Source organism: Zalophus californianus, chromosome 16, assembly GCF_009762305.2.
Source record: "Zalophus californianus isolate mZalCal1 chromosome 16, mZalCal1.pri.v2, whole genome shotgun sequence".
NCBI classification, from domain to species: domain Eukaryota; kingdom Metazoa; phylum Chordata; class Mammalia; order Carnivora; family Otariidae; genus Zalophus; species Zalophus californianus.
The window spans coordinates 4,216,584-4,243,019 of NC_045610.1; the positions used below are offsets into that span (position 1 = coordinate 4,216,584).

The 26,436-nt window shown below is 50.6% G+C and overlaps 2 protein-coding genes across 3 annotated transcripts in view; both read left to right on the forward strand.

Annotated features, from left to right (window-relative positions):
• Positions 1-20,193, forward strand: part of USP43 (ubiquitin specific peptidase 43) — a 50,899-nt gene extending 30,706 nt beyond the window's left edge. The window contains exons 9-15 of one of the 2 annotated variants that reach the window (XM_027568555.2): positions 1,370-1,473; positions 3,833-3,910; positions 4,705-4,831; positions 4,931-5,279; positions 6,969-7,127; positions 8,292-8,456; positions 19,102-20,193. In XM_027568555.2, coding sequence (XP_027424356.2) covers positions 1,370-1,473; positions 3,833-3,910; positions 4,705-4,831; positions 4,931-5,279; positions 6,969-7,127; positions 8,292-8,456; positions 19,102-20,174 — 2,055 coding nt within the window. In that variant the 3' untranslated portion in view covers positions 20,175-20,193. The remainder of the gene's footprint in view (positions 1-1,369; positions 1,474-3,832; positions 3,911-4,704; positions 4,832-4,930; positions 5,280-6,968; positions 7,128-8,291; positions 8,457-19,101) is intronic. The other variant, XM_027568556.2, reaches the window with a different exon arrangement.
• Positions 20,194-22,519: 2,326 nt separating this feature from the next.
• LOC113907916 overlaps positions 22,520-26,436 on the forward strand; it is a 35,105-nt gene continuing 31,188 nt past the window's right edge. The window contains exon 1 of the mRNA XM_027567676.2: positions 22,520-22,589. The gene's annotated coding sequence lies outside the window, so the exon portion shown is untranslated. The remainder of the gene's footprint in view (positions 22,590-26,436) is intronic.

Below are 26,436 nucleotides of genomic sequence, written 5' to 3' on the forward strand. Positions count from 1 at the left end.
TTTTAAGAACTGTATTTGCAGGGCGCCCGGGTGGCACGGTGCGTTAAGCGTCTGATTCGTGGTTTCGGCTCAGGTCCGTGATCTCAGGGTCGTGAGATCGACCCCCACGTGGGCTCCATGCTCAGCTCGTGCTTGAGATTCTTTCTCCCTCTCCCTCTGCCCCTCCCCGCCAGGCACTCACATGCTTTCTCTCTCTCTGTCAAATGAATAAATAAATCTTAAAAAAAAAAAAAAAGAAAAAGGACTGTATTTATTTTACTTGAAGACTCTGTTGATTATTTTTAATAGTGGTAAATTATACACAACGTTGATTTTAGCCATTTGTTAGTGTATGTTAGTTATAGTCACGATGTTGTAAAACCATCACCATATCCTTACCCCAACTTTTCAGCATCCCTATGAAAACTCTGCCCGTTTAACACAACACCCCATCCCCCAGCCCTTGGCCTCTGATCACCCCCATCCCACTTTCTGTCCTGATGCATTTGCCTACTGTAGGTATCTCATGAAGCAGAATCATACGGTGTCTGTCCTTCTGTGTCTGGTGCAGAGTATTTCCAAGGTCCACGCACGCTGGGGCACATGTCAGAACTTCCTTCCTTTTTAAGGCTGAATAATACTCCATTGTGCGTGTAGACCCAAAGGTGTTCATCCACTCACCTGTTGATGGACACTCGGGTTGTTTCCACATTTTGACTATTGTGAATAACGCCGTTTAAGGCTCCCTTCAACTTAAGAAATGTTAGAATATGAAAAAGAACATGCCTCTTAGAATGAAAACATAGGTAATATTTCCGTATGTGGCTTTTTTTTTTTTTAAGCGTATAAATACTTCTGAAGCATTTGGTATGTAAAAGAGACACTAGCTTCCTTTTAGATACTCGCCTCATTTTGGCCATTTGGTGATGATGATGATAATCATCTTAAAGTAGGTAAATTATCTATTAATTTAATATGTTAAACAGTGTTAGATTGCTATGTTGAAAGGTGTAGCATGTATCTTTTTTGGGAGGGGGAGGGGCAGAGGGAGGAAGAGAGAATTTCAGGCGGGCTCCATGCCTAGTGCGGAGACTGACTTGGGGCTCGATCCCATTGACCCTGAGATCACGACCTGAGCCAAAATCAAGAGTCGGACGCTTCACCGACTGAGCCACCCAGGCGCCCCTACAGTGCGCATCTTGTTAAAAAAAAAAAAAAAAAAAAAGATCTTTATATCTGCAGGTTTTGAATACTAATATTTTTTAAGGGCACACTCAAAATACACCATCAACAAAAAGGAGGACAGTCTTTGACTAACTTATTTGCCCTTGAGAGTCTCAGTGCAGTCAACACGACGCTGACCCGCTGTCTCTGTTTGATGTCTCGTCAGAACCCGGGATCTCTGTTCTCCGTCCGGGTTGTGGGGCTTTCTCTGGCTTGCGGCTACTTATCCCCACAGGACAGCCGTCCCCTCTGTCACTGGGCAGTGGACAGGTAAGGGGGCACGTTCCAGATTTGTTAAGAGAACAGGTGTCACTGTATTTTGACTGGAGTCCTTGGCGGTTCTGTGTCTGTACGTTGATTATCCCCCTATCTACTCCCGGTTACTTGCCTCCCGGTGTGCTAGATCCTTAGACACATTCTGTGCTTTCAACCCTTACGTCTAGGGAGGTGCTGTGATGGCCATCTCGAAGATGAGGGGACACTGAAGTTCCCAGAGATGGGTTAACTTGCTCAAACTTTTTTTTTTTAAGATTTTATTTATTTAATAGTGAGAGCATGAGCAGGGGGAAGGGGCAGAGGGAGAGGGAGAAGCAGGCGCCCCGCTGAGCAGGGAGCCTGAAGCGGGGCTCGATCCCAGGACCCCGAGATCATGACCTGAACCAAAGGCAGATGCTTAACCAATGGAGCCACTTGGCCTCCACTAACTTGCTCCGACTTAGTTAGGTAGCTGATGGCCCAGCCTGAATCTGAACCCATTTCAGTCTGACCGGGAAACCCACATTCGTTCGGTGAGCTCATGCCGCTGAATTCCACCTGAATGTCCCATCTGGGGTAGGGGAGAATTCTGCCACGGAGTCTTTGGTTCAAGCTGTAGAACACCGTGTCTGTGATTGAGGGGTAACGCCAGTGTGTCCCGCCGCCTCACGGCTTTCCACCTTGCACGGCCCTGCCAAGCAATGCACACAGGCAGCAGAGTATCTGAGAGGTGGTTTTGCTCTGTAAACTATCTAGTACTTTTGGTCATTTTCCCCACAGACACAGAATTGTCAATAAACATCTCTGATTTTCTGGCTCAGCCAGCCAAAGCCAAGTGGGTCCTTAACAAAGGTGTGATACTATGATTTATAGTAAGAAATATGTCTTTGGTCTTGTGGCACAGAGCTCATAAGACCCTTGGAATGCTTTTAGTGATACGTGATAAAGGTGCCTTATTCTCCCTAACAAACCCCTTTCAACCACACCTGAGTTTACATTAATGAGGTCATTTTTGGAAAGAACCTAAGGTTGGAGCCAGGTTGCCAGGGGAACCAACCGTGTGATTAAGGTTGGAACTATCCTTCCCACCCGAAGACCTGAGGGGAGGAAGAGGGGCTGGAGATTGATTAATCAATTCAATCATGCCTGTATAATGAAGCCTCCATGAAAACCCAGAAGGGCAGGTTTGGGGAGCCTCCAGGTGGGTAAACACTTAGAGATGCTGGGATGACCGATGGTGGGCACAGAGAGGGCATGGAAGCTCTGCAACCTTCTCACACACATCACCCTCTGCCTCTCTTCCCTCTGGCTGTTCATGAGTTACATCCTTTCATAATAAACTGGCGATCTAGCAAGTGAAATGTTTCTCTGAGTTCTGTGAGCTGCTCTAGCAAATTCATCAAACCCAAGGAGGGGGCCCTGGAGCCTCCCAGCTGCAGCCAGGGGGTCAGAACACCCAGATGACAACCCAGACTTGCAGTTGGTGTCTATAAAGTGGGAAGGGGCAGTCCTGTAGGATGAAGCCCTTCACCTGTGGGAATCTGATGCTAGTCTTCTGGTAGATGATGCTGGAATTGAGATGATTGCTTGGTGGTGTTGACAGAAAGCACACATTGGAATTGGTGTCAGAATCCGAATTTAGGTGTCAGGATCATGATAACGATGGACTCCTCTACTTTGTAAAAAACAGGAACCAGCAGGGTAGGGCGTAAGCCCAAAGCACGCTTCTTGCTTGGGAGCCGCTTTACAGAGTTAGGGAAGCTGGAGAAACTTTGGCTCATCCTGCTTCAGTCTAATGGGAAAGGCGAGCACAGGGGTTTGGGGAGCTCTGAGAGGGGCCCCCCTCACGGCACTCTGGCTTCAAAGCGAATTCCACAGACTGATGCCCACCTGACCGCTCATTGTCCCTGGCCCATGACAGAACTTGAGAGGAAGCACTGGGGTGTGTTAAGGCAATAGGACAGAGCAATTGAAAATGTGATGAATATATATTATCTACAGTATATAGGTATATATTAAATTATCTATAATCTAAAATTATAATAATTTTTAAATTGGACTTTTATATTGTCCCCCCATTATTTTTATTGTATTTTGCCAAAGGATCCGTCTGTAGTGGTTTAGAAACCGATCAACAGATGGGTCTTTCATCGTAGGTAGTTTGAGAAGCCCCGGAAAGTGGACCACGCTGAAGGAGGGCCTCCCCCAGGCCACGGTCCTTCTGGTCACACGTCTGTCCGCCCGGCCTTGGTTTACCCTTAGTTCACCCTTAGTTCGGGCACTTGTGTTTGGGACATCGGCCCTGGGCTTGGAGGCGGAGCTGTGGGAAGGAGGCCCTGTGCTTTCTGATGGGCTCCATGTTCTCTCCCCTCAGGGCTCTGCACCTCAGGAGGCCAGGGGGCCCCCCCCACGTCAAACTGGCCGTGGAGTGGGACAGCTGTGCCAAGGAGCGGTGAGTTCAACAGAATGGGGCTCCCGCGGAGGAGACTGGGGCCTGCCTGTACGAATAAATCTTCCCATGCCCAGGGTCCCCCAACATGCCTAAGGCAGTATGCACACCTCCTTGATGCCATGTGGTCCCTGCCTCTGAGAGACCCTAATGACAAGTGTCTGTATGTAAACAATAGTGACCGTGACCATGACCGTGCTGCATGGTGTGAGGAGTGGTGGCGGTAAGAGTAGTAACCACTTAGGTGACGCCGACCTGCTCCCGGCTCTGAGCACATCGCATAGATGCAGTCTATTTCCTCTTGGTCCCGCCCCGTGAGGTCGGCACTACCATAATCCAGTTTCCAGATGTGGAAACCGAGGCACAGAGAGGTTACACGATTGCTCAGTGCCCCACAGCTCGTGCGCGTGCCAGAGCCGGGATTCGAACCCAGGCTGTCTGGTTCAAGTCCACACTCTCAGGTGCTCAGCATGGCTGTGCCTATCACCCCGAGTGCATGTGGCCCTACTTTGTAAAAAGGACCCCGTTCAGTCCAGCAAGTGTTCACGAGTCCCCTGCGAGGTCCCGGGCCCCGCGCTGGATGAGGAAGCCGAGGCGGATCGACCGAGCGCGGGGTCCCTCCGGGAGCTGGTGGGCGAGAGCGGGATTTCCGGGAGCCCGAGTGCAGCCGAGGCGCCAGGCGGGGCAGCTTTGCCTCCCCTGGTGGATGCCTTCCCACCCGCGTGCCGTGCGGAGTCCAGGTGGGAGCCCCCTCGGTGGCGAGAAGCCTCGATGCCCGTGGTCCCCTCTCCTCGCAGCCTGTTCGGGAGCCTCCAGGAGGAGCGGGTGCAGGACGCAGACAGCGTGTGGCAGCAGCGGTGGGTCCACCAGCAGCACAGCTGTACCTTGGACGAGTGTTTTCAGTTCTACACCAAGGAGGAGCAGGTGGTGCCCGGAGGGTCCACGCCCCCGGGCTGGGACTGGTGGGTTAGCCATGGTGTGGCGGGGCGGGCCAGCTCACGGTCCCCGTGGCTTCCTTTCCAGCTGGCTCAGGACGATGCGTGGAAGTGTCCGCACTGCAAGGCCCTCCAGCAGGGCATGGTGAAGCTGAGCCTGTGGACCCTGCCGGACATCCTCATCATCCACCTCAAGAGGTTCTGTCAAGTGGGCGAGAGAAGGAACAAGCTGTCCACGCTGGTGAAGTTTCCGCTCTCTGGCCTCAACATGGCTCCCCACGTGGCCCAGAGAAGCACCAGCCCCCCGCCTGTGACGGGCCCCTGGCCCCCCTGGAAGCCCCCGGCCTGCCTGCCTGCCGGCTACCCGCTGGACTTCCTATACGACCTATATGCCGTCTGCAACCACCACGGCAGTCTGCAAGGTGGGCATTACACAGGTGAGCCTTGCCTCTCGCCTCGTGGCTGCCGTGGTCATGCGTCGTGACCGCCGTGGTCATGCGTCGTGACCGTGGCCCGAGCTTGAAGATGCCCCGGGAATGCCGAGCTCCCTCGGGGCCCTGGGCATGTGCACACCCCTCATCACACACCAGGCACCTGCCAGAGAACAGGGGGCGGGGGCAAGTACCCCTTCTGTGTAGACTCTGTGTGTGGTGCCAGAGCTTCTGTGATGAGCAAGACAGACAGGAGTGCTGGCCTCATGGGGACACACACAGTGACAAGATGCTTGTCGCTTTAGCTCATTCACTGCCTGGCATTATAAAGGGTATTCAACTGACCCTGTCTGTGCTAGGGATAAGCCCTCTCTCTCTGAGGAAGGCACCTGTATGCCAAGAGCTAAAGGAACTAGCTGGGTGAATAATGGGAGGAGGACCATGATGGGAAGAGCTACCAGCATGTGCAAAGGCCCTGGGGCAGAGTTTGGTGTATTTAAGAAATGATGAAAGCCTGTCATGGCGGAAGTATAGTGACCCAGGCCTAAGTAACACGGATGAGGCTGGAGAGGTGAGTACTACGTGGAGGCCATGGATGAGAGTTTGCATTTTTTCCAAAGGGTAACGGGAAGCCAGTGAAAGGCTTTAGGCAGAGCACCGAAGACATAATCTAGTTCACACATTGAGGGTGTAGCTCTCCTCTGGAAACCAGGTAGAAGGGAACAAGGGTGGAAGTTGGAATTCCAGTTCAAGGAAATTTCTGGGGCTCAAATGAGAGATGGTGTTGGCTGGAACTCAGGAGGGGAAAATCAGGGTATTTGACATGCATTTAGCAAGTAGAATCAGGAAGACTGGCATTTGGACTGGGGCATGGCCGGGGTGGGGGGCAGGGAAGAGCAGAGATGAGCTCCTATGTGCCTGGTTTGGAGTAGCACAGGGCTCAGCAAACTATGGCCCGCGGGCCAGATCCAGTCCGGCACCTGTTTCTATACAGCCCACGAGTTAAAAATGGTTTTTACATTTTAAACGGTGGTAAAAAAAAAAAAAGAAAAGGACAAGGAGAATCTGTGTCAGAGACAGTCTGTGGCCATACGTGACCTGTAAAGTCTAAGATATTTGCTCTGTGGCTCATTACAGAAAAGTGGGCTGACTCGGGGTTAGTGGGTTATGGCACCATTCACTGAGATGTGGAGGGAAAGGAGAGTATTTTGTCATAATTGCTTAGAAGGTGGCGAGAATCTTATTTATGGGCTTTTCCTTAAATGTTTGACTTCGGTTCTTAGGCAGGAAAGAAGCGCACCATAATCCCAAATGAGTTTGTTTTTATCACACACTGAATCAGAGAAGGTGCATTTCGAAACTTCTCAAGGAGCCATGTGAACGTGGTGGACATTGTTGTCTGGCTCAATAACTTCGGGCTCCCTGTTATTGGAGACTTTGCCTGAGTAAGGGCTGCCACATAAGGACTCAGCTAAAGTCACAGCACACTTCGTAAGGCCCGGGGCGCAAAACGGATTGATCTTTCGGATTCTGCAAAATTTAGTTCTGGCCAGAAATGGACCGATTTTTCTCATTCTGTTACAGACATGTCCATTTTTTCAGCTCTGCTCGTGAGAAATGCCTTTCTGGGGTTTTTTTTTTGGGGGGGAGCGGGGGGCCTCCAGTAATTGGCACTTGGGGTTTGGACCTTTGCAGCCTACTGCCGGAACTCTCTGGATGGCCGGTGGTACAGTTATGATGACAGCACGGTAGAGCCGCTCCCAGAGGATGAGGTCAATAGCCGAGGGGCTTACATCCTGTTTTATCAGAAACGGAACAGCATCCCTCTCTGGTCAGCCAGCAGCTCCCTGAGAGGTAGGTGCTACCTCTCAGTAAGGGGAGGGAAGCTGGAAGGTACTCAGTCGAACAACAGGGACCAGGAGAGGAGGCATGCGATCTGGAGCGGGGCGCTCTTCCTGCAGCGTGGAGATTTGGGTACGACCCGCGAGTGTCGCATTCGTAGGGTGGGGTGATGGACACGGTGAAACCCAAGGCGGGGAAAGGAATAATACGGTGTCGCAGGTGACTCTTGGCGGTTTGGGGATTTCAGGTTTCCAGTCTCTCATCAAGCCAGGCTTAAAATATTTTTAGAAGATTTATTTCTTTATATTTAGAGACAGAGACAGAGAGAGCATGAGTGGGAGGCGCGGGAGAGAATCCCAAGCAGACCCCTGCGCTGAGTGCCAAGCCCGACGCGGGGCCCCCGCTCACGGCCCTGAGAGCGTAACCCGAGCCGAAACCAAGAGTCGGATGCTCCACCGACGGAGCCACCCGGGCGCCCCTCAAGCCAGACTTCAGTTACGCTTGTGCGCACACCTGCATTCGTCCTGTTAGAAAGGGCGGGGTGGTGGTTAGGGACGGGGGGCCTCAGCGGGAAACTTAGCAGCTTGACCATACCCAGTGACATGTTCACTAAACAGCCTCAAACTTGGAAGTCTGGAGGGGAAAAAAGAGGGGGGAGGTCAAAGTTGACCTTCTTATGTGATGCATTTCACTCACAATCCTATCCTTATCTTTGGAATGAGAGAGCTTTTTTTTTTTTTTTTTTTTTTTAGATACTCCTATTTTCTTCCTAATAATTATTGGAAGGTGGCCAAATTAAACCACAATGCCCCAAGAGGTCTAAATCGACCCTAATGGGAAGCCTGCCTGCCTTTTGTAGGACACAGAATGAATGAGTCAAAAACGTAGCCTATTTAGAAAACCCGAGTCGTGGCAAGTTAACGTCAGGAGACGCATTTCAGTACTCACCAACGCCCTGACCTCTCTGTGCCCGAATGCCTTTCCCTACGTTTTCACTTGGTCACATGGTGAAGCCGTTGTGGGGTTTCTCCTCTGGTCCCAACTTTTGTTTATGTCCCTCTGCTCTGGTTCTGCAGTCCCAGGGCCTCAGGGGTGGGAGTCTGGCTGCAAGAGGCTCCTCGGGGGACCCCGACCAGGTGGGGCTGGGTCCAGCCTCCTCTATGTGCTTCCCCGCAGGCTCTACCAGTTCCTCCTTCTCTGATCACTGGCTCCTTCGGCTGGAGAGTGATCACAGCAGTGCCAGGGGAAGCCTGCTGTCCTGGAGCTCCAGCCCCGGCCCCTCCCGGCCCCAGGAGCCGGACCCTCCCATCTTCACCACCAGCCTCTCCGATCAGGAAAAGGGTACGTCCTGTCGCGTCGGTCAGATTGCCTGCTTGGATTTTCCTTTTCTGTGACGACCATTACTCCTCAGCTCTCTGAAAGTGCTGGTACTTCGCGGCTTTGGGTGTAAAGTGCCAGTCTTCTGTGACCGGCCCTCAGCTCCGCCCCTCCATCCCCCACCCTCCAGCCACAGGTGCATTCCCTCTCAGCTCCCTAGAGCTTTCTGTCTGATGGGGAGCACGACATGTGAATGAATCAATGCAGATAATGGCTTGATGAGAAGCAGGGATGAGGGGGAAGAGGTAGATCTTCAGAGGGGCAAGTTTTCCAGGCAGGGGGCGCCCCACCCTGTTAGATGTCCCCATCACAGGGGGGCAGGGACAAGGGTGGGAGGCGAGGTGGAGGTCTGACAGTGGTTGTCCCGGCCAGAGAGCAAGGCTGGCACTCCAGCGCTGGGTAGGAGGCGGTCAGATTCTGGGTGCCTTGGAAGCTAGAGCTCACGGGATTTGCTGCGGGGGGGTGGGCATCAGGGTGGACTCTATGCTGAGCGTCTAACAAGGTGGCCAGGACTGCAGGTTCGAGTAAGGTCAGTTTTGGAGGGAAACCAAAACATTTTTCAACACGGTCATTTGGAGACTCCTGTAAGACATCCGAGTCGGGATGAGACATCCAAGTCGGGATGATAACCAAGGAGAGGGGGTAAATAGTTGAGAGCCGTCAGCACATGGATGGCATCGAAAGCCTAGGGAAACTGGGAAGACAGAAAAGTGGAGAGCCTGCCCCCAAGCCCTGCAGCTCCCCCCACATCAGGCGACTGAGCAGAGAGGCCAGCCAAGAAAGCAAGGTGCAGCAGCTGGGGAGGTAGCAGGAACACCAGCTACCTGTGGCTCACGGACGCACAAACGGACGCCCTTGCAGGAAGCCAGGGGCCCAGCGGTGTCACGCACTGTGAAGGGTGGGTGAGTGGCCATTGGGCTGGAGGGTCACCCCGGGGGGCCTGCCTCTGCATGCGCTTGGAGAGCACGGAAGCCGCGGTGACAGGTGGAGGAGACACCAGGCTGAAGACGGGCCAGTGGGTCACGGGCTTCCATCGAGAGCTGCCGGTAAAGACGCGGCCGCCGAGAAATGCCAAGATAGAACATGTTAGCTTCCAGATGAGCCAGTTAGGATTCAGATGATCCCCTCTCCAGAGGGAAAAGCGACAATAGGGCGGGAGAGCCAAGGGATACCTACAAAAGCAGAGTCCTTCTGGAAAAACTGCGAACGTGCCCGTGCATGCCTGTCGTTCAGGCTGTGTATTCCTTCCCTCAGAAAGTGGCAACACGCTCTGGTTACTTACAGTTTCCATGTTTCCTATTAGCTCCTGAATTCGTTGCTAAAATAAGAGTTTTTTTTTTTTAATGGAAGTATGACATATATACAGCAAAATGCATTCATCACAAATGTCTAATGAATTATCATAACGCATACACACTCCTATAACTATCACCCAGATGAAGACATAGAAATTTCCCGGCCCTCCCCTACCCCCTGGTGTCTCTCTCCAGCATCGCTGTCTCCCTCCTTTCCAGAAGGGAGTGGTATTCCGACTTCTAACACCCTCAAACAACTGGGACACAAAAAGTTCTCTGCACAGATGTTTAAGTGTCCATGGGTGAGAGACAGACAGACAGACGTTGTTGTTATCTGTTGGCTGTTGACTATGGTCCATAAAAACCAAAAGCAGGGATCTGGTAAAGAAAGAAAGCACGATGGGTGGGGGTGGGGAGAACCAGCTCCTTCCCTCCGTGGGTTCTGAAACTGATCTGAGGCTGACCTGGAAAAGGTTGGCTTGATCATCAAGGGAAGCACCTCGAGTTCCACATTGATGGATTCTTCAGTTATTTGGTGATTCTCCAGAAATCCCCGCAAGTTTGTGCAGAGCGCACAGGATGGGTCGGCTGTGTGGGATGTCCACTGATGTCCTTCCGTGGCATCTCCGCCCTGGCGGACTGCTCCACTTCGTCGTCAAAACCCCTCACGTTGTAAGAGGAGTTTACAGTTCATTTACGCACTCTGTTGTGGGCTCTTACCAGCCGTCCGGCTTTGAACGTTTTTGTTCACGTCTGCATGTGTACGTCTGGGAGTGCGATCACTGGGGCATAACCTGTGTGTTTGTTGCTCCGCCTTGACTTCTCTGTAGTTCGGGTTATCATTGTATCAAAGTGGCCCACACAGTCCCTTGTGTGTAGCAGGCTCTGGTTCCCATTTGCAAGCGAATAAACGTGCTAGTACAATCTTAAAGCTCCAGGTGGTTGTACAGCGTTGAATCCTACCCTCTGGTGGATTGTGCTTTAAGTATCACAGTTCGGTTCACTGTTTCTCAGGGTTTGGCATGTTGGGTCCCCATATTTCCCGATCAGACCTAATACTGATAGGAGTGCCCCTATGTTCATATGACATTTGTCAAATTTCCTTAGAATGCGTTTCTGTGGAGGCAAATGGTTTAATGCATTATGTTTTGACTCACCCAATCTGAGCATTCCTCTTCCCTCTCATGATGCACATTTAGGGGAGCCTCTGGCGAAGAGAAAAGGCATTCTTTCCCGAGCTTGTCCATCCCCATGAGCGTGAGCCCCGGGCGAGCTCAGAAACCCCTCCCGGTTCTGCCCAGTGGCGTGGGGCCTCGGGCCACTTTTCACTTCTCCCGGGGACAAATGCATTGCACACCCACCCCCTCACTCCCCTAGGGAGGCAACTTCAAAAGATGGCCCAACTTCTCAACATGGTACTCAGACAAGGGTCAGGCCCAGTGTTCGAGAACTCCCTAGAGAGACAGGCCTAGGGTAGCGGAGGGCAGTAATATTGAAGAATAGTCATATCTCAGCCAGTCGTCAGCATCTCCAGGAGGATGAAATGAGAAAGCTGAGCCTTGGAAGTCACCAGTCTCCAGCTCACCTCCTTGGAAAGGGGCAGGCTGCACATAGACACCCCTCCCCCAGCTCTCTCTGGCTGCCAGCATCTTGGCTCCATGCTCCTAGGTATAAATTCTAAAACCGAGTTTATTCCATGTGGCCTCAGCAAGAGCCTTGCTTCCAAAGAGAGCATCCCCCCCCCTTGAGGTTTGACTGAAATGGTGGGATTTTGGAACCTGTTGAGACGGTTGAAAAAAAATCCAGCCTCATTTTTTTATTTTCTGGCCTGGGCAAGCTCCGACTCCAGCATATAGGTTTCAGTGGTGGTTGGTACCACCCCCGTCCCTGTGGGTTTGGGGGAGAATTTTGTCATCGTCAAAAGGAGTACTCCAGTTCTCTGGAGAGAGACATGGGCAGCTGGGGAGCTCCATCCTTCTGGTGGCTATGCTATTAGAATTCTAAAGGCATGTTTTATTTTATTTTATTTTTTAAAGATTTTATTTATTTATTTGACAGAGAGATAGAGAGAGCCAGAGAGCACAAGCAGGGGGAAGTGGCAGAGGGAGAGGGAAAAGCAAGAGCCTGTGAAAACCAATGACTGTCCCCCCCCACGACCCCCAATCCATAAAGGAGCCCTGGGACTTCATCTTTTCGGCAGACGTGCTGCTGATGGTAAATTTTCTCTGTGGTTTTTATTGGGCCTTAGAGGCTTTTGTTTTTCACTTTATCAGTGCTTTACCAGTTCCGGAGACTGTTATTTCTGGTTTTTATTTCCATTTTGAAGGTTATTCGGGACTTTCAAGCACTTACGATTTGGCACTTACAATTAAACTCCCTTTAATTCTCTCTAATTTTGTGGATTGTGATCCAAGAACGTGGTTTTTTTTGTGACCAAGTTAAGTACACGATTATTATTTTGTCAGGGGCGCCTGGGTGGCTCAGTCGTTAAGCGCCTGCCTTCGGCTCAGGTCATGATCCCAGGGTCCTGGGATCGAGCCCCACATCGGGCTCCCTGCTCGGCGGGGAGTCTGCTTCTCCCTCTCCCACTCCCCCTGTTTGTGTTCCCTCTCTCACTGTGTCTCTCTCTGTCAAATAAATAAAATCTTGAAAAACAAACGATTATTATTTTCTCAGTGTTCTGGGTGTACACATGAAGTAATGCCTATTGTGTCTATTGGAGGGATATGAGCTTTGTGTTGTAACTATTAAATGAGGTGAGCTGATTTTTGGATTCAGTTGACTTCGTCTTTAAATTGACTTAACAAGGACTGCCTAGCTGGAAAGGTCTATTGCAACCTTCCTGTATGGCCGTATTTTTAATCAGGTATGCTGGGGACTTTAATCATTTCTGCTTTATATTATTTGCTGCCTTGTTAACAGGTATCTGTAAGCTGATGACTATTAGGTCTTCTTTATAAATTGTCTGTTCTCATTATAATGTGGCTCTTTATCTTGCTTAATGCTTTTCATCTTAAATTCTACTTTGTTAAGGGGGCGCCTGGGAGACTCAGTCGATTAAGGGTCGGCTCTTGATTTTGGCTCAAGTCAGGATGTCACGTCCGGCTCCATGCTCGGGGGAGAGTCTGTTTTAGAGTCTCTCTCCTCCCCCTCTGTCCTTCCCTCTGCTCATGCTCTCTCTCTAAAATAATAAATAAATTCTAAAAAAGAAAATTCTGCCTTGTTCAAGATTAGTCACTTCACCCTTTCCCCCTTTTTGTTTGCATTTGCCTGGTATTTTGCTATTATCTTTTGCTTCATGAGTTTTTCCTTTACGGTTAATTTTAAGTGGTTTCCAGTAAACACTGTTGCAGTTTTTTGTTGTTGTTGTTGTTACCTTTTTAATGTCAAAAATTGAGAGCCTATCTTAAAGGGGAGCATTCAGTCCATCCATATATATATATATATTTTCAGATTTTATTTATTTAACAGAGTGAGAGCGCACAAGCAGGGGGAGTGGCAGGCGGAGGGAGAGGGAAAAGCAGACTCCCCGCTGAGCAGAGAGCCTGATGCGGGGCTCCTGGATCATGACCTGAGCCCAAAGCAGATGCTTGACCCGCTGAGCCACCCAGGCACTCCTGGTCCATTCATATTTATTGTAACAACCATAAGCTTGATTTTGTTTCATTTTTATTACTGTTTCTTTTTTCTTTTTGCCTTATTTTTGCTGAGTTGATCATGTTGCTCTTTGTTCCTGTTTTCCATTGTCTGGAAGTTCTGCCCTCCTTCTCCATCTTGTCAGTTGTCCCTTTATCCTTCGCAATGTGTACGATCAAGTGCATTTTCCTATTCTATGGCTGTGAGAAGCCAGGTCATGTTATTCTGTGAGTCGTGGTATTTCACTCCCCGCAGTGAGATGAGACTAATAAGGCTTCCACGTCATTCCACCCCCCTCCAGAGCGAGTGCTTTGAAATGCTTGCACGTGCTTCCTCTGTTCTAGGAACCTCCCTCCTCCATTCCAATCCCCGGTTCTTAGATTCTCTGAGATGCTTCAGCCCTCTGTTTCAGGCTGTGAGCGCTGTACCTTTGCAGATCCCACACATGCTAACATCACTTTGTATTCCCCATCCTGAGACCATCTGCCCCCGAAGCGGGTGCGTGGTACACGGGTGGCAGGCTCCGCTGAGCCACCGCATCTGTCTTCTTTCTCTCCCCCTCTGTCGTGAGGTCTGGGTCCTGAATCTTTAGTGTTTGGTCAGAGTTCTTTCCAGGGATGGGTGACACTCCCTCTTCCTTCTGTGGAGGCACAAATACTTTCTGTGACCGGGGCGTGAAGTCGCAGCTTGGCTGGCTGGAGGACTCCTGGATTTGAATTCTTCCCTCTCCACTGTCTCTAGATGTTTTCCCACGGTCCGCCAGGCCCCAGGGTTGCAGGTGAGCAGCCTTTTTTTTTTTTTCTTCCTTTTCTCTACGTGAGAATCGCTTGTTCTTTCTGGCTGGAAGCCTCTGAGAGTCTGTCGTTGACCTTGGAATTTAGAAATTCCCCCAGTATATGCCTAGGTCTGTGTTTCTGTTCATACACTACCTAGAACCCCCAGAGCCTGTCCGTCTGCAGACGCAGGCTTTTCTTTAGGGAAATTGTTCTTTTGTTTGTTTAATTATTGTCTGACTTTTCAAACTCCTGTTATTTGCCTGGCGGGTCCCCTGGATCCATTCTCCGGATCTTCTCGCTTTTCCCTGTGATTTCTCTTTGTCATTTTGCTCTAAGGCGTGAGATGCTGCTTTCCCTTTTTCTCTGGCCACTGAATTAAGTCTCAACAGTGACCCTTTGTGCCTTCCATGCATTTATTGCATCGTAAAACCTAGAAGACATTGCTTCAGACCTCTCTTGTTCTACACTTGAATCTCGAGAGCTTCTCTTCTTCTTTTTTTTTTTTTTTAAGATTTTATTTATTTGACAGAGAGAGACACAGCGAGAGAGGGAACACAAGCAGGGGGAGCGGGAGAGGGAGAAGCAGGCTTCCCGCAGAGCAGGGAGCTGGACACGGGGCTCGATCCCAGGACCCCGGGATCATGACCTGAGCCGAAGGCAGACGCTTAACGCCTGAGCCACCCAGGCGCCCCGAGCTTCTCTTTCTGTCTGTTCCTTCCAGTGGCTCTGTTTCATTAGGGCCCTGTTCTGATGGTTCTGTTGGTTCTTAGTCTCTGACTCCCAGACCCCCTTCTGTGTGTTGTTTCTTCTGTTCTGCCCGTTGGGGCTTCCCCTCCATGCCCTCCTGAGTGGAGGCGATTCTTGGAGTGATGGAAGGGGCTGGGGCCTTGGCCCCCGAGGCAGGCCTTTCCCCTTCGCCAGCCTTATGCTACTGGCTTGGCCTCAGAGGCGGACAAGGCTTGGCTCAGCCATGTAGCTTGTCCTTACCCTCTCGGGCACCAGAGGACAATCTGGGGATCAGGCTTGCCCCAGGTTGCCCTCTGCAACCAGAGACAGAGATGTCTCCAAATACAGATGGGGGCTCACAAGATGAAGACCCCTAGGGGGGAGCCTTTTCTCCCTTGGGTACAGCCATGGTGGTCTCTTTGCTGCTGCCCTGACCCACCGGGCTCACTAGTGCCACAGGGCCTTCGCATGTGCTGCTCCCTCTGCCGGCAGGCTGGTTTCCCCCCCGAGTCTCCACATGGCTTCCTCCTACCTTTTACTCAGGTCTGTCCTCACTCCTCAGTCACTGACCCTGCCGTACCCCCTCATTCTTTGTCATAACTCTCAGCACGATAGCAAATATTGTTGCTTTCTGGCAAACCTCTATGGAGACAGGCACTTTGTGTTTTCTCCACAGCTGTATCCCCAGCACCGAAAACCATCCTTGGCGCCCAGCAGGCTCTCATTACGTGCCCGTTGAATGCGTCAGTGGGTGGCTGTAAGAGGCACAGTGAAAGCCCTTGGACAGACCGAGACCAGTGGCCCAGGAGGCTGGTCCTGTTCCAGGCAGACTAAGCATGGCTTGGGCGGTGGGGGGGCCCTGCCCCTGCTCACAGCACACATTGTGAGGTCACACTGACGCCTGATTTCATTAGCCGAGGATACAAAGTCATGTAGGAACAGATGGGACGTTTCTCAGGGTAGCATCTGCCATTTCCAGAGCCACCGTGCGGGTGGGGCTGTGGGTGGGGGCCGTGCCCCCCAGCTGTCCGGCTGCCATCTGTGTTAGGAGGCCTTGCAGGACCTGGGAAGCCCGTCATGCGGGCTCTGGGGCTTATATAACCTTCAGGAAGGCCTGAAGTACTTACGTCCTCCGTGGGGCTTAAGGCTCTAGGCACTTCCTGCTTCTCAAGCCAACTGAGCGTGAGCAAGGCCACCAATTCCAGGGCGGGAAGTAACCCTCGCTTGGGCATCTCTGAAGGCCACCTCTGCTTCTGGCTCCCGGCCTCCAGGACCCCACCCCCCACCCCCGCCCCACCCCCGCCCCACCCCGCCCCGGGAGGAGCAGGGGGAGCACCCTCCCCCGGAAGGGAGAGCTCCGTGAGCAGTAAGCACAACATCAGCACGGGCTCTTTCTCATCCCTTCTGTCCGTACACCATGCCCACCATGCCTCCCCCCGCTGACGTCGGGAGAAAGGGGAGGAAGGGCTTGCGTGGTCATCTGCAGTCCCTATGCAAGGGAGCTGCGGGGGTGACATGGGCCGGGCCCCAGGCCTTTCATCCGGGAAGAGGGGACGCGCTGCCAAGGCACCTGCCAGGCTGCAGGCTGTGTCCTCTCGTTCTGAAAAGCTGAAAGTCACAGCTTTGTCCTCTGAATAAAAGCTTTGCTTTCTGCCCTGCCCAGAGTCGTGGATGAGAGGGGAGAAAAAAAAAAACAAAAAGCGTGCGTGCGTGCGTGCGTGCGTGTGTGTGCGTGTGTGTGTCTGAGACCCCAGCGCATTGCTTCTCCCCTGAGGGATAGGAACCTGATGGGGGAGTGATAGGACCCATCGAAAGTAAAGCTGCAAAATATTTTGGGTGACGTTGTGTCTCTTACTGACTGATATAAGAAAATGCTTTAAGGACAACAATACCAAGTAGTGAAAAAAAATGATTAAAAACCACCAGAATGGGGGCGCCTGGGTGGCTCAGTCGGTTAAGCGTCTGCCTTCGGCTCGGGTCGTGGTCCCGGGGTCCTGGGATCGAGCCCCGCATCAGGCTCCCTGCTCTGCGGGGACCCTGCTTCTCCCTCTCCCTCCGCCTGCCTGCTGTGCCTACTTGTGCTCTCTCTCTGTCAAATAAATAAATAAAATCTTTAAAAAAAAAAACAAACAACAAAACACCACCAGAATGATCCGGGGCAGGCAAAATTCCCCAGGAACCTCTGAGATGTTGTCAGACCTCTCAGGGCACCAGTGGGCATTGGGCTCTGCCTTCCCGTCACCTCTTCCCCGAGAGCCTGGCTGATGGTGCGCCCCACTTCCCCGGCTGGCACGCCCCGAGCTGTCACCCGTCCCCTGAGAGCCCCGGGTCCCTCTGCATCTAGCTCATCCCAGTTGACTGTGCTGCTGACGGGTGTTTTATGGAGGAGGAGGAGGGTTGTTCTCATACTCACCAATGAGAGTGTCGTCTGTGGACGAAAGGCTGTGTGGCTGACATCGGGTCTTTGTCTAAATGCATGTGACTGTCCTTGCACTGTGTGGTTCGCGAGGGGGAGGGGTTTTTTCCCTCCGCAATGACAGGCATCTTACACATCAAGGCAGTATAATGGTACAGTGACTGATGACTGTGAGTTGCTTTTCTTTTTTGCTTTTATTATGTTAAAAATAACACATAACGAAATTTATAATTTTGACCGTTTTTTTTTTTTTTTAAGATTTTATTTATTTGTCAGAGAGGGCGCGCACAAGCAGGGCGAGCGGCAGAGGGAGAAGCAGGCTTCCCGCTGAGCAGGGAGCCCGATGTGGGACTCGATCCCAGGACCCTGCAATCATGACCTGAGCCGAAGGCAGACGCTTAACGACTGAGCCACCCAGGCGCCCCATTTTGACCATTTTTAAGTGCACGTTTCAGTGGTGTTACGCTCGGTCATCACCACCATCCATCCCTGTAACTCTTTTCATCTTGTAAATCTGAAAGTCTCTGCCCATTTCACACTAACACCATGCTCTCCCTTTCCCTGAGCCCCTGGCCACCACCTCTACACTTCTGTCTCTCTAGTTTTGACCACTCTGAGCTCCTCATGCAGGGGAATCCTGCAGTATTTGTCTTTTTGTGACTGGCTGTGGAGGTCGCTTGAGATTCCATATGAATTTCAGGATGGATTTTTCTATCTCTGCAAAAAAAACCCCATTGGGATTTTGATAGGGATTGTGCTGAAGCTATAGATCAACCGCTTTGGGTAATGTCATTTTAGCAATATTAAGCCTTCCAATCCATGAACATGGGATATCTTTCCATTTCTGTCATCTTTAATTTCTTTCTTATTCATGTTTGTAGTGTTAAACAAGTCTTTCACCTCCTCAGTCAATTCCTAAGTATTTTATTCTTTTTGATGCCATCGTAAATGGAATTGTTTTCATGAATGTGTTACACAGCCGTGCTATGTGTATATTCCCTTTAGAAACGTTCAGATTTAGGAAAGAATTAAGAAAATCAGTCACACACAGCATCCCGTGGCCCCCTCGACATGTTGTCACTTTAGTGTCTATTGCTCCGTACTTGTTTGTACGTCTTCACATGCGTGCATCACACACACACGTGTATATATTTTTGCAGGTGGGATTACACTGTTTTTCTAGACTCTCTCATTTCACATTACATGTCAGAAATGTCTTTCCAACCATAAGCAGGTGTTGCGAAACACACAGTGGAGACATAAATGGCACAGCTCTGATAAAATTAAATGCACAATTTATTTTTTAGCCCAGGGTAGGATATCTGAGGTTCTTGGGTTTGAAAGATATAAGCACCTAATTTGGCTTGGAAAAGGAGGGGCTTTTGCTGAGCTTTCTGCTCCATGCAAATATTTAAATATAAATGAAAATGATGTTCCGCCTTAGGGCTAGATGCCTCTGAGACCAGGCCTTCTCAGGAGTCTGTGCTGTCTGGGCATGTAGCTCCCTTTTTTGACACTGGCTTGCCCTGTGGCTTTGAATATGTAAATGGATTTCGTGGTACAGAGGGTGCACACGTCGATGCTCCCGAGCTCTAGAACCTCAGCGTCCTGCTCGTTGCTGTGTCCTGGACGCCCAGCATGGTACTGCCTGATGCATCAGGGATGCTTGATCAATGTCTGTTAGATGACAGGCATCATTGTAGTCCCTCATTGCACCTGGAGGGATATTTGGGCACTGATGCTCTTGGTGTCTCTTTCAGGAGGGTTGGAGTCCAGGCCTCTGGTACGGGGTGTACGAGGCCGAAGCATCAGCATGAAGGAGCCGACCCCTTCCAGAGCCAAGCAGGGGGCCTTCAAGACCATGCCCCTCCGATGGTCTTTCAGACCCCGGGAGAAACCACTGGGTGCATCTGCCGAGCTGGTGGAGTATTTGGAGTCCAGGCGGAGACCCCGATCCACAAGCCAGTCCATCGTGCCACTGTTGACGGGCGCTGCTGGCGAGGACGTGGAGTCAGATGCCACCGGCTCTGCTAAGGGTGAAGGTGGTGGGCGAGCCACCGAGAGAGCACTGGCCGGAGTGCCCTGTCCCTCGGGCCACCCCAGCCACTGTGCCGCCCCTGGAGTCCCAGATGGTCTAAACGCAGCGAGGAAAGCCAAGGAGCATGCAAGTCAGGAGATCATGCTCCCCAAACAGTTTGACCTGCCCCTTGGCATGCTGCCCTCAGCGGGGACTGACAGACGAGCTCGGCCTGAGGGCCAGAAGACGGCGAACTGGGAGGGAAGTGGCCCAGCAGGGAGCTGTGGCAGGGCACCCTCCCCCGCCAAGGAGCCTCTGGGTGCCGCGGCATTATCTAGAAACAGCGCAGACAAGCGCCAGAATACCTTAGCCAGGACGAGGGCCAGTGTGGAGGCCAGAGACCCTGAGACAGACAGACTCCCACAGGGGACCCTCACCCTTCTGAGATCTGTGTTTTGGAAGAAGGAGAACAAGCATGACAGGGCGGAGGTGGCCCTCCGGGCGTCCCCAGGGCCCCTGGTGAGCAGCAGGCTGAGCCTGGCTGTGGATGAGCACGCCCAAGGCTCCTCTCCTTCCTTCCAGATCCGAGAGAGCCTGGCCAGGGCCCCTGCCAACCTCCAGGAGAGGGACATCTGGTCAGCCCCCAGCTCTCTCCGCCTCCCTCGCAAAGCCAGCAGGCCCACGAGGGCCAGTGCCCTGGGTCCGTCACAGAGGACGGTTCCCGGGGACCACACTCCTTTTGACACCTTGCAGAAGGTGAAATACCACACGCTTTCCTTAAGCCGGAAGAAAACGTTACCCGAGTCCAGTTTCTGATGGTGTGTGTTCAAGTCCTGCACGAGGCTGGCGATCCTCGAGACAGGGCAGCTGGAAGAAGCTTGTGTTGTGTCTGTGAGTGGGCTTTCTGGAAGCCAGTTGTCTTGTGGCCCCTGAAAATAAAATAAAATAACCATTTGTTTTTGGTCCCCACCCCTAGATCTTCAACACAGCATGTCCGAATACCTTCGTGTACCATTGGGTGCTTTTATACGTGTTGGCCACAAGATGGTGCTGTTGAGTCAACATTACCCTTTCAGGGCAAGAACGGATTTATTTCCCTAAATTCCTCAGCCTGAGTACCTACACTCAAGAGAGATTCGGATGCGGCCCAGCCTGACAGCATATAACTCTGCAGGGAAGCCTCGGAAATAAGAGTCTTCGACATCAAATCAGTTCTTGCCATTGCTTACCTTTCTCAAATCTCCAGTGCTTCTCCGGGATAACGCCTTCAAGATGCCAAAAAAACATGGTAGTGACCTTCAAGCAGGATTCTAGGAGAGATGGAACAGAAATGATTGAGAGTGTAGGAAGATATTTAATATATAGCAAAAGAATTACGTTACTGTTTTTCAAGGTATTTAAAAAAGAGAACTATTTTGATACTTAGGCATAGAGGAAGTTCTTTTTTAAAAAGAATTAAGTCTGAGATCTATGTACAATTTTAATAAAAGCCCATTGGTGAGCCATGCAAATGGCTGTCTGAGTGATTGACGTTAAACGACTGATCTTTTTTTTTTTTTCCCAAAAGATTTTATTCTTAAGTCATCTCTGCACCCAGTGTGAGACTCCAACGCACAACCCTGAGATCAACAGTTGCCTGGGCCAGCCAGGCACGCCAACCAATGATCTTGTTCTGTTCCTGCTATGTTGGCGTGGCTCCTTGCTGTCGATATCAAAGTAGTGACTTGAGTTGTTTCTGACATTTTAAATAAAATGACTTTGCTCTTTTCTAAAGAAACAGGACTCCCCTCAGGTCTCTCTGTCTGGAGGGCTCGTACTTAACGACCCCCGAGAGTCTGAATCTGTCCCCATGCCCCAGTGGTCGACTGTCCTGTTGCCTCAAGCTTTGTTCGATCCTCAGTAGCTGTTCTGACAAATATCCTGTCACTTCTTACTGGGAAGCTGCCACGCCCAACCCTGGGTCTGTACTCAAGTCTGTTTTCTAGAAATATTTCCTCTCTGATGGGAACCATTTGTACAAGACATCCAACTCCAAAAATTAAGTTTTCCTTCATACATATTGCGTGACTCATTGGTATGTCTCTGCTACTTTCATTTTTTTCCTTAAGAAGGAAGAATGAAGTCCTTTTGTTCCCTAGTGAGAAAGACTACCTTTTTTTGTTTTTTTAAGACTTTATTTATTTTTGGGGAGAGAGTGTGTGAGCAGGGGGAGGGCCAGAGGGAGAGAGAGAATATCAAGCAGACTCTCTGCTGAGCGTGGAGCCCAACACGGGGCTTGATCCCACGACCCTGAGATCATGACCTGAGCCGAAATCAGTAGACACTTCACCGACTGAGCCACCCAGGTGCCCTGAGAAAGACTGCTTTGAACCACAGTTCTGAGATAGGAAAAGCTGAGATTATGAAGCAGGAGGACCCAGCCACTTGGCCCTGGAGGGCAATATGGAGGCCGGTAGACCCGTGTGCTTGCATTTCAAAAGACGTCCAGGCTCTCAAGTGCGAGTTCACAAATCTCAGGCAACATGCAACACACGTGGCCTCTTGGGCTATGGGAGTTTAGGCATCCTGCTGCTATTTCCAGTTCTTTTTCCTCTGTTGGTGCTCATTTGTCATCTTTGGCTCCCATGCCCTTCTAAGCTCAACCTCCCTTGGTCCTCTAAGGGATTGGGTGGTGACTCCGATGTGCACCCCCTTGGCTTCTCCCCTAGAAGGTCTCAACTTTAGGGATACCCTTGGATACCATGAGCGGGTCCCAAGTGTTAGTGGTGTCCATAATGCACCACGGGCTGGAGCGTCTTCCCTGGGTGCTGGACTTGGAGGTTTAGCAAGAGGCAATGACACATGGACCCTGGTGGCTATATCTGCCATCCCAAGTATTCCCCGGGGATGCCCGAGGCCCCCTGGGCTTACCAAAGCCAACAGAGAGGGCTTTCTATAGCTGAATTCTGGAATGTGCTCCCTACCTATATGGCTGTATGTTACGATGCCATAGATCAAAGTTCATCTTCATGGCCCTTTGTGGTCCCCGAATACCTCCAACGTGACACCTGCATCACTTGATATGTCACAATGAGGTCACAATAGAGCCCTGGGGGCCTTTGTCCCGAAGGTTTCTGTGGTCACACATTTCCTGCAAAGAAGGCTTCCCGGTGGGATGCAGACATACAGGCTGTGGTCCAGGACCAAGACACAGGCTCGGTGTCTTCACAGGATGGAGGATGGAATTCAAGGGTAATTCTACTCAGACCAGGGCACTATGGTTGGGGATTCTCCCTTAGAGAACATAAGACTTTGGGAGGATGGAAGACCGGACCTGAGTCACTTAGGTGGTCCGAGCAGCCACTCGAGAGCCCCAGGCGGACATTGGACCAGATCCCCCCCACCCCTCACCTTGACCCTGAGTCTTGACTTACTGCCTCGCACAGACCCTGAGAGACCAGACTCGAGCCGGAGTGCCTGGCGTTCAGAGCCCCTGTCTAGCTGTTTGAATTGGGGAAGTTACTTTAACTCCGCTGTGCCTCGCGTTCCTCATCTGTGAAGTGGGGATGATGATGATAGGGCCCGATCCATCGGTGGATGAGAGTACGAAAGGAGCTAGTTAGCAAACATTAGTTAATCCCTGTTACCAGGAGTCTGAGCTGCTGGGAGACAATTCAAGTCAGGCATGCTCTGAGAACCAAAGGCCCTCCCAGTCCTCGGAACAAGTCCGTTTACAATATCGTAGGGTGTCAGAGGGTAGATCCCAAGAGGGCTTGTGAGAGGCATTCACAGGAAGCCGGGTAAATACTTTCGTTGACATATAATTGATTCAGGAGATTTAAAAGCCTTCTGTTCCACTGCCTTAGAAGTGGACTAAAGTTGACTCCGGTTTTAGAGATCCTGTAACTTCATCTGTCTGCCGTTCCAGCCCATTTAGGGGCTGTATTTATTTTTGTTCCTGGCCAAACCCAAGCAGCTCCTACCCAGGGAATGTTCTGAACTGAAATGTTGACAAGTCAACTGACAAATCTGTAAGAAGTACTAAGAGTCATGCTCATGAAATCACTTTGATGTTACCCCAAATCCTAGCTTCTTTCAGGTAGGTTCGACCCTAAGTGGGGGACTGGCGGGGGTGGGGGGCACAAGGCCCGGCCAGGGGGTACTATTCAAGCAAAGGACTTCCAGACATAGCCCGTTTCTTGTCATTCTAGCCACATCCCAGAATTCCCTCCAACAGGCTGGATTTGAATGGATTGGCTGCAGGTGCATGGGGCATCCCGGTGCCTAGGGCTGTCTCACATACCCTTTTGTCAGACCTAGGCCACAAGCCAGGGGGTGCAGCCAGCTCCAGCCAAGCTACATGGACTGAAAATGTCTACCCTCCAGGAGGAAAACGCAGGTGCTCTTTGCATAGGCTAGGAATCCGGGAAGACAGAGCAGGTCACGCCCACAGTTGTGGGCACCCGAAATGTTTTTCTCTTACTCCATTTACTTTCCACCTGAGCTGACATCTCTGCTTCTTCTCCCATTCTACCTTTTTCTTCTTCCCTACTTCCCATTTCTTTGCTCATTGATCTAGGACCCTCCAACTGAGTCCATCCAGCAGATGAAGAGCCTTTTTGTAGAGGTTCCAAGTTCAAATTCAGAGTTCGCTATTAATTATGTGACCTCACAGCATGTACACTGATGTCTTGGAGCCTTGGTCTATTCATCCGTGTAACGGGAACCCTGCAGTGGCGTGCTGGGGTAGGCTGGCACCAGCTCCTGGGAGCCCACTATTCAATAGTCCAGAATGTCACTAGGCATCTGTATGTCAAAATCAGCCATGGTGCAATTATTTAGAGGATAGAGATCAGCAAATGCTACAAATCAGGCCTTTTTTTTTTCTTTCTTTCTTTCCTCCCCTGGAGAGCCAGTCTGCCAGGACACCACCGAAATTATGATACCATCACTTGTTACTTCATACTTTTCATTTAGGAAAACGGATCTGAAGGCTGGAAAGTGAGTGTTGACCAAGCGATTAGGAGTCTGTGCTTTGGAACCAACCAAATGTGGCCTCGAACTCTGCCACTTCCCAGTTGGTGACCTTGCGCCACTTATTTCATCGGTCTGAGTCAGAGCTTCATCGCGTGAGGTGACAATAACATACCCAGCTTGCGGTGTTGATGTGAGAACTGAATGCGTTAACAGTGGGCGCTCGTAACACTGAACAAGAAACAGTTGCTACGCTTTGCAAGGGATCAAGCACCATTCATTGAGAAAAGATTATTAAGAGGAGCAGGAACCTCCTCTGATTTACGTAGAGGGTTTCATAGACCATCAGAACTGATCACCTACTTGCACATCAGCTGGTGATGATTTTTGGACACATTCCAATGTGGTTGGTGCCTCCAGCAAGGCTAGCAAGCCCGCTCTTAGGCAGATCTCTCTGTCTTGGTACCATATTCCTCTGCGTCAGAGACTAGAAATCTGCAGGGTTGGGACAGCCTGCAGTCCTTCATGCTCCGGCTGTGGGTGCGGAGAGTTATATGGCTTTGGAGGGAAGGGAGGACCCCCTATTTCCCAGCCTCTCTTATAAGGCTCATTCCCAAAAGGAAGACATACAGATTTGAGTAGGTTGGATTCTAAGACACATATTTATTAGAGGGTGTGCTATAGTCTTTCAGAAATCCCCCTGGATCTGTTGCTTTCTCTAGCTTCCAGCCTCCATGGGCATAACTTGATGGCTGGCAGCTCTAGCTACCTGATTATTAGCTTCAGGAGGTAAACCACAACCACCATCACACCAAGGAACGTTTACTCCTGCATTCCCGGGGCTCTCATTGATTCTTCTTTTTTTTAAGATTTTATGTACTTGACAGAGAGAGAGCACAAGCAGGGGGAATGGGAGCGGGAGAGGGAGAAGCAGGCTTCCCGCAGAGCAGGGAGCCCGACGTGGGGCTTGATCCCAGGACCCTGGGATCATGACCTGAACTGAAGGCAGACGCTTAACCGACTGAGCCACCCAGGTGCCACCCCTCTGCCTTCTTCTTTTAATTTTTTTTTTAAAAATCATATAAAAGCATACAATAATTATTGTTCTTGCCACTTCCTTTTTTTATTTGAACTTCACTTTATTAAATTTACTGAGATATAATTGACCTAGACCATTGCCTAAGTTTAAATTGTACATGCTGATTTGATACATTTATACAATTGCAATATGATTGCCATCCTAGTGTTAACCAGCACCTCCTGGGCATCACGTAATTATTTGTAATTATTTCTCTTTCTGTGGTGGCAGCAGTTAAGATCTAGACTCTTAACAACTTTGAAGTATCGCGGTCTATAACCACCTTGCTGTGCGTTAGATCTCCCAGACTTAATTATTGGTTAGTTGCAAGTTTGTGCTCTTATGCTTGCTTTCTCTTTTCCTTTTAAGTTTTTGGAGCTTTTTCCCAGAGCTCTAACTTCAGATTTGCCCCCATTCTTTTTGAATGCTGCTTACAACTTGCTAATGCAAATGTGTCACAAATTTAAACAAAGGGGCATTTGCACTGTTTCTCCATTTCTGCTATTAAAAGCAATGATGCTGTTGAGACGCCTGGGTGGCTCAGTCGGTCAAAGCGTCCGACTCTTGATTTCTGCCCCGTGTCCGACTCTGCGCTGGGCACGGAGTCTGCTTAAGCCTCTCTCTCCCTCTGCCCCTCTCCCCACATCCCCCATCCTTAAAAAATTAAATAACTCAATAAATAATAAAAGCAATAACGCTCTAAAAAGAAATGATGCCCTGAATATCCTTATCTGACATCTTGTAGGAGAGAAACTTCTGGTTGTACTGATTTATGTTCTGATGTGAAGGAGCTTGCCTACTAAAAGACATTTTTAATGGAGAGAAAGATGAGTTAGTGGCAGAATGGAGAGAACTTCTTAGGGATGTGGCCTTGCCTTATGTGGTGACTATTGAAATGTGTGATTGGCTTTTCAGTTTTCCCTAATTCTTGCCATTAGTGAACCACTCAAGCTGGGTATCAGTGATGAGCTTTTCGGAATGGCACGCATCTGCTTGGGGTGACTGTCCCATTCCCCCGGCGCTGTCCCATCAGACCATTGCACCCAT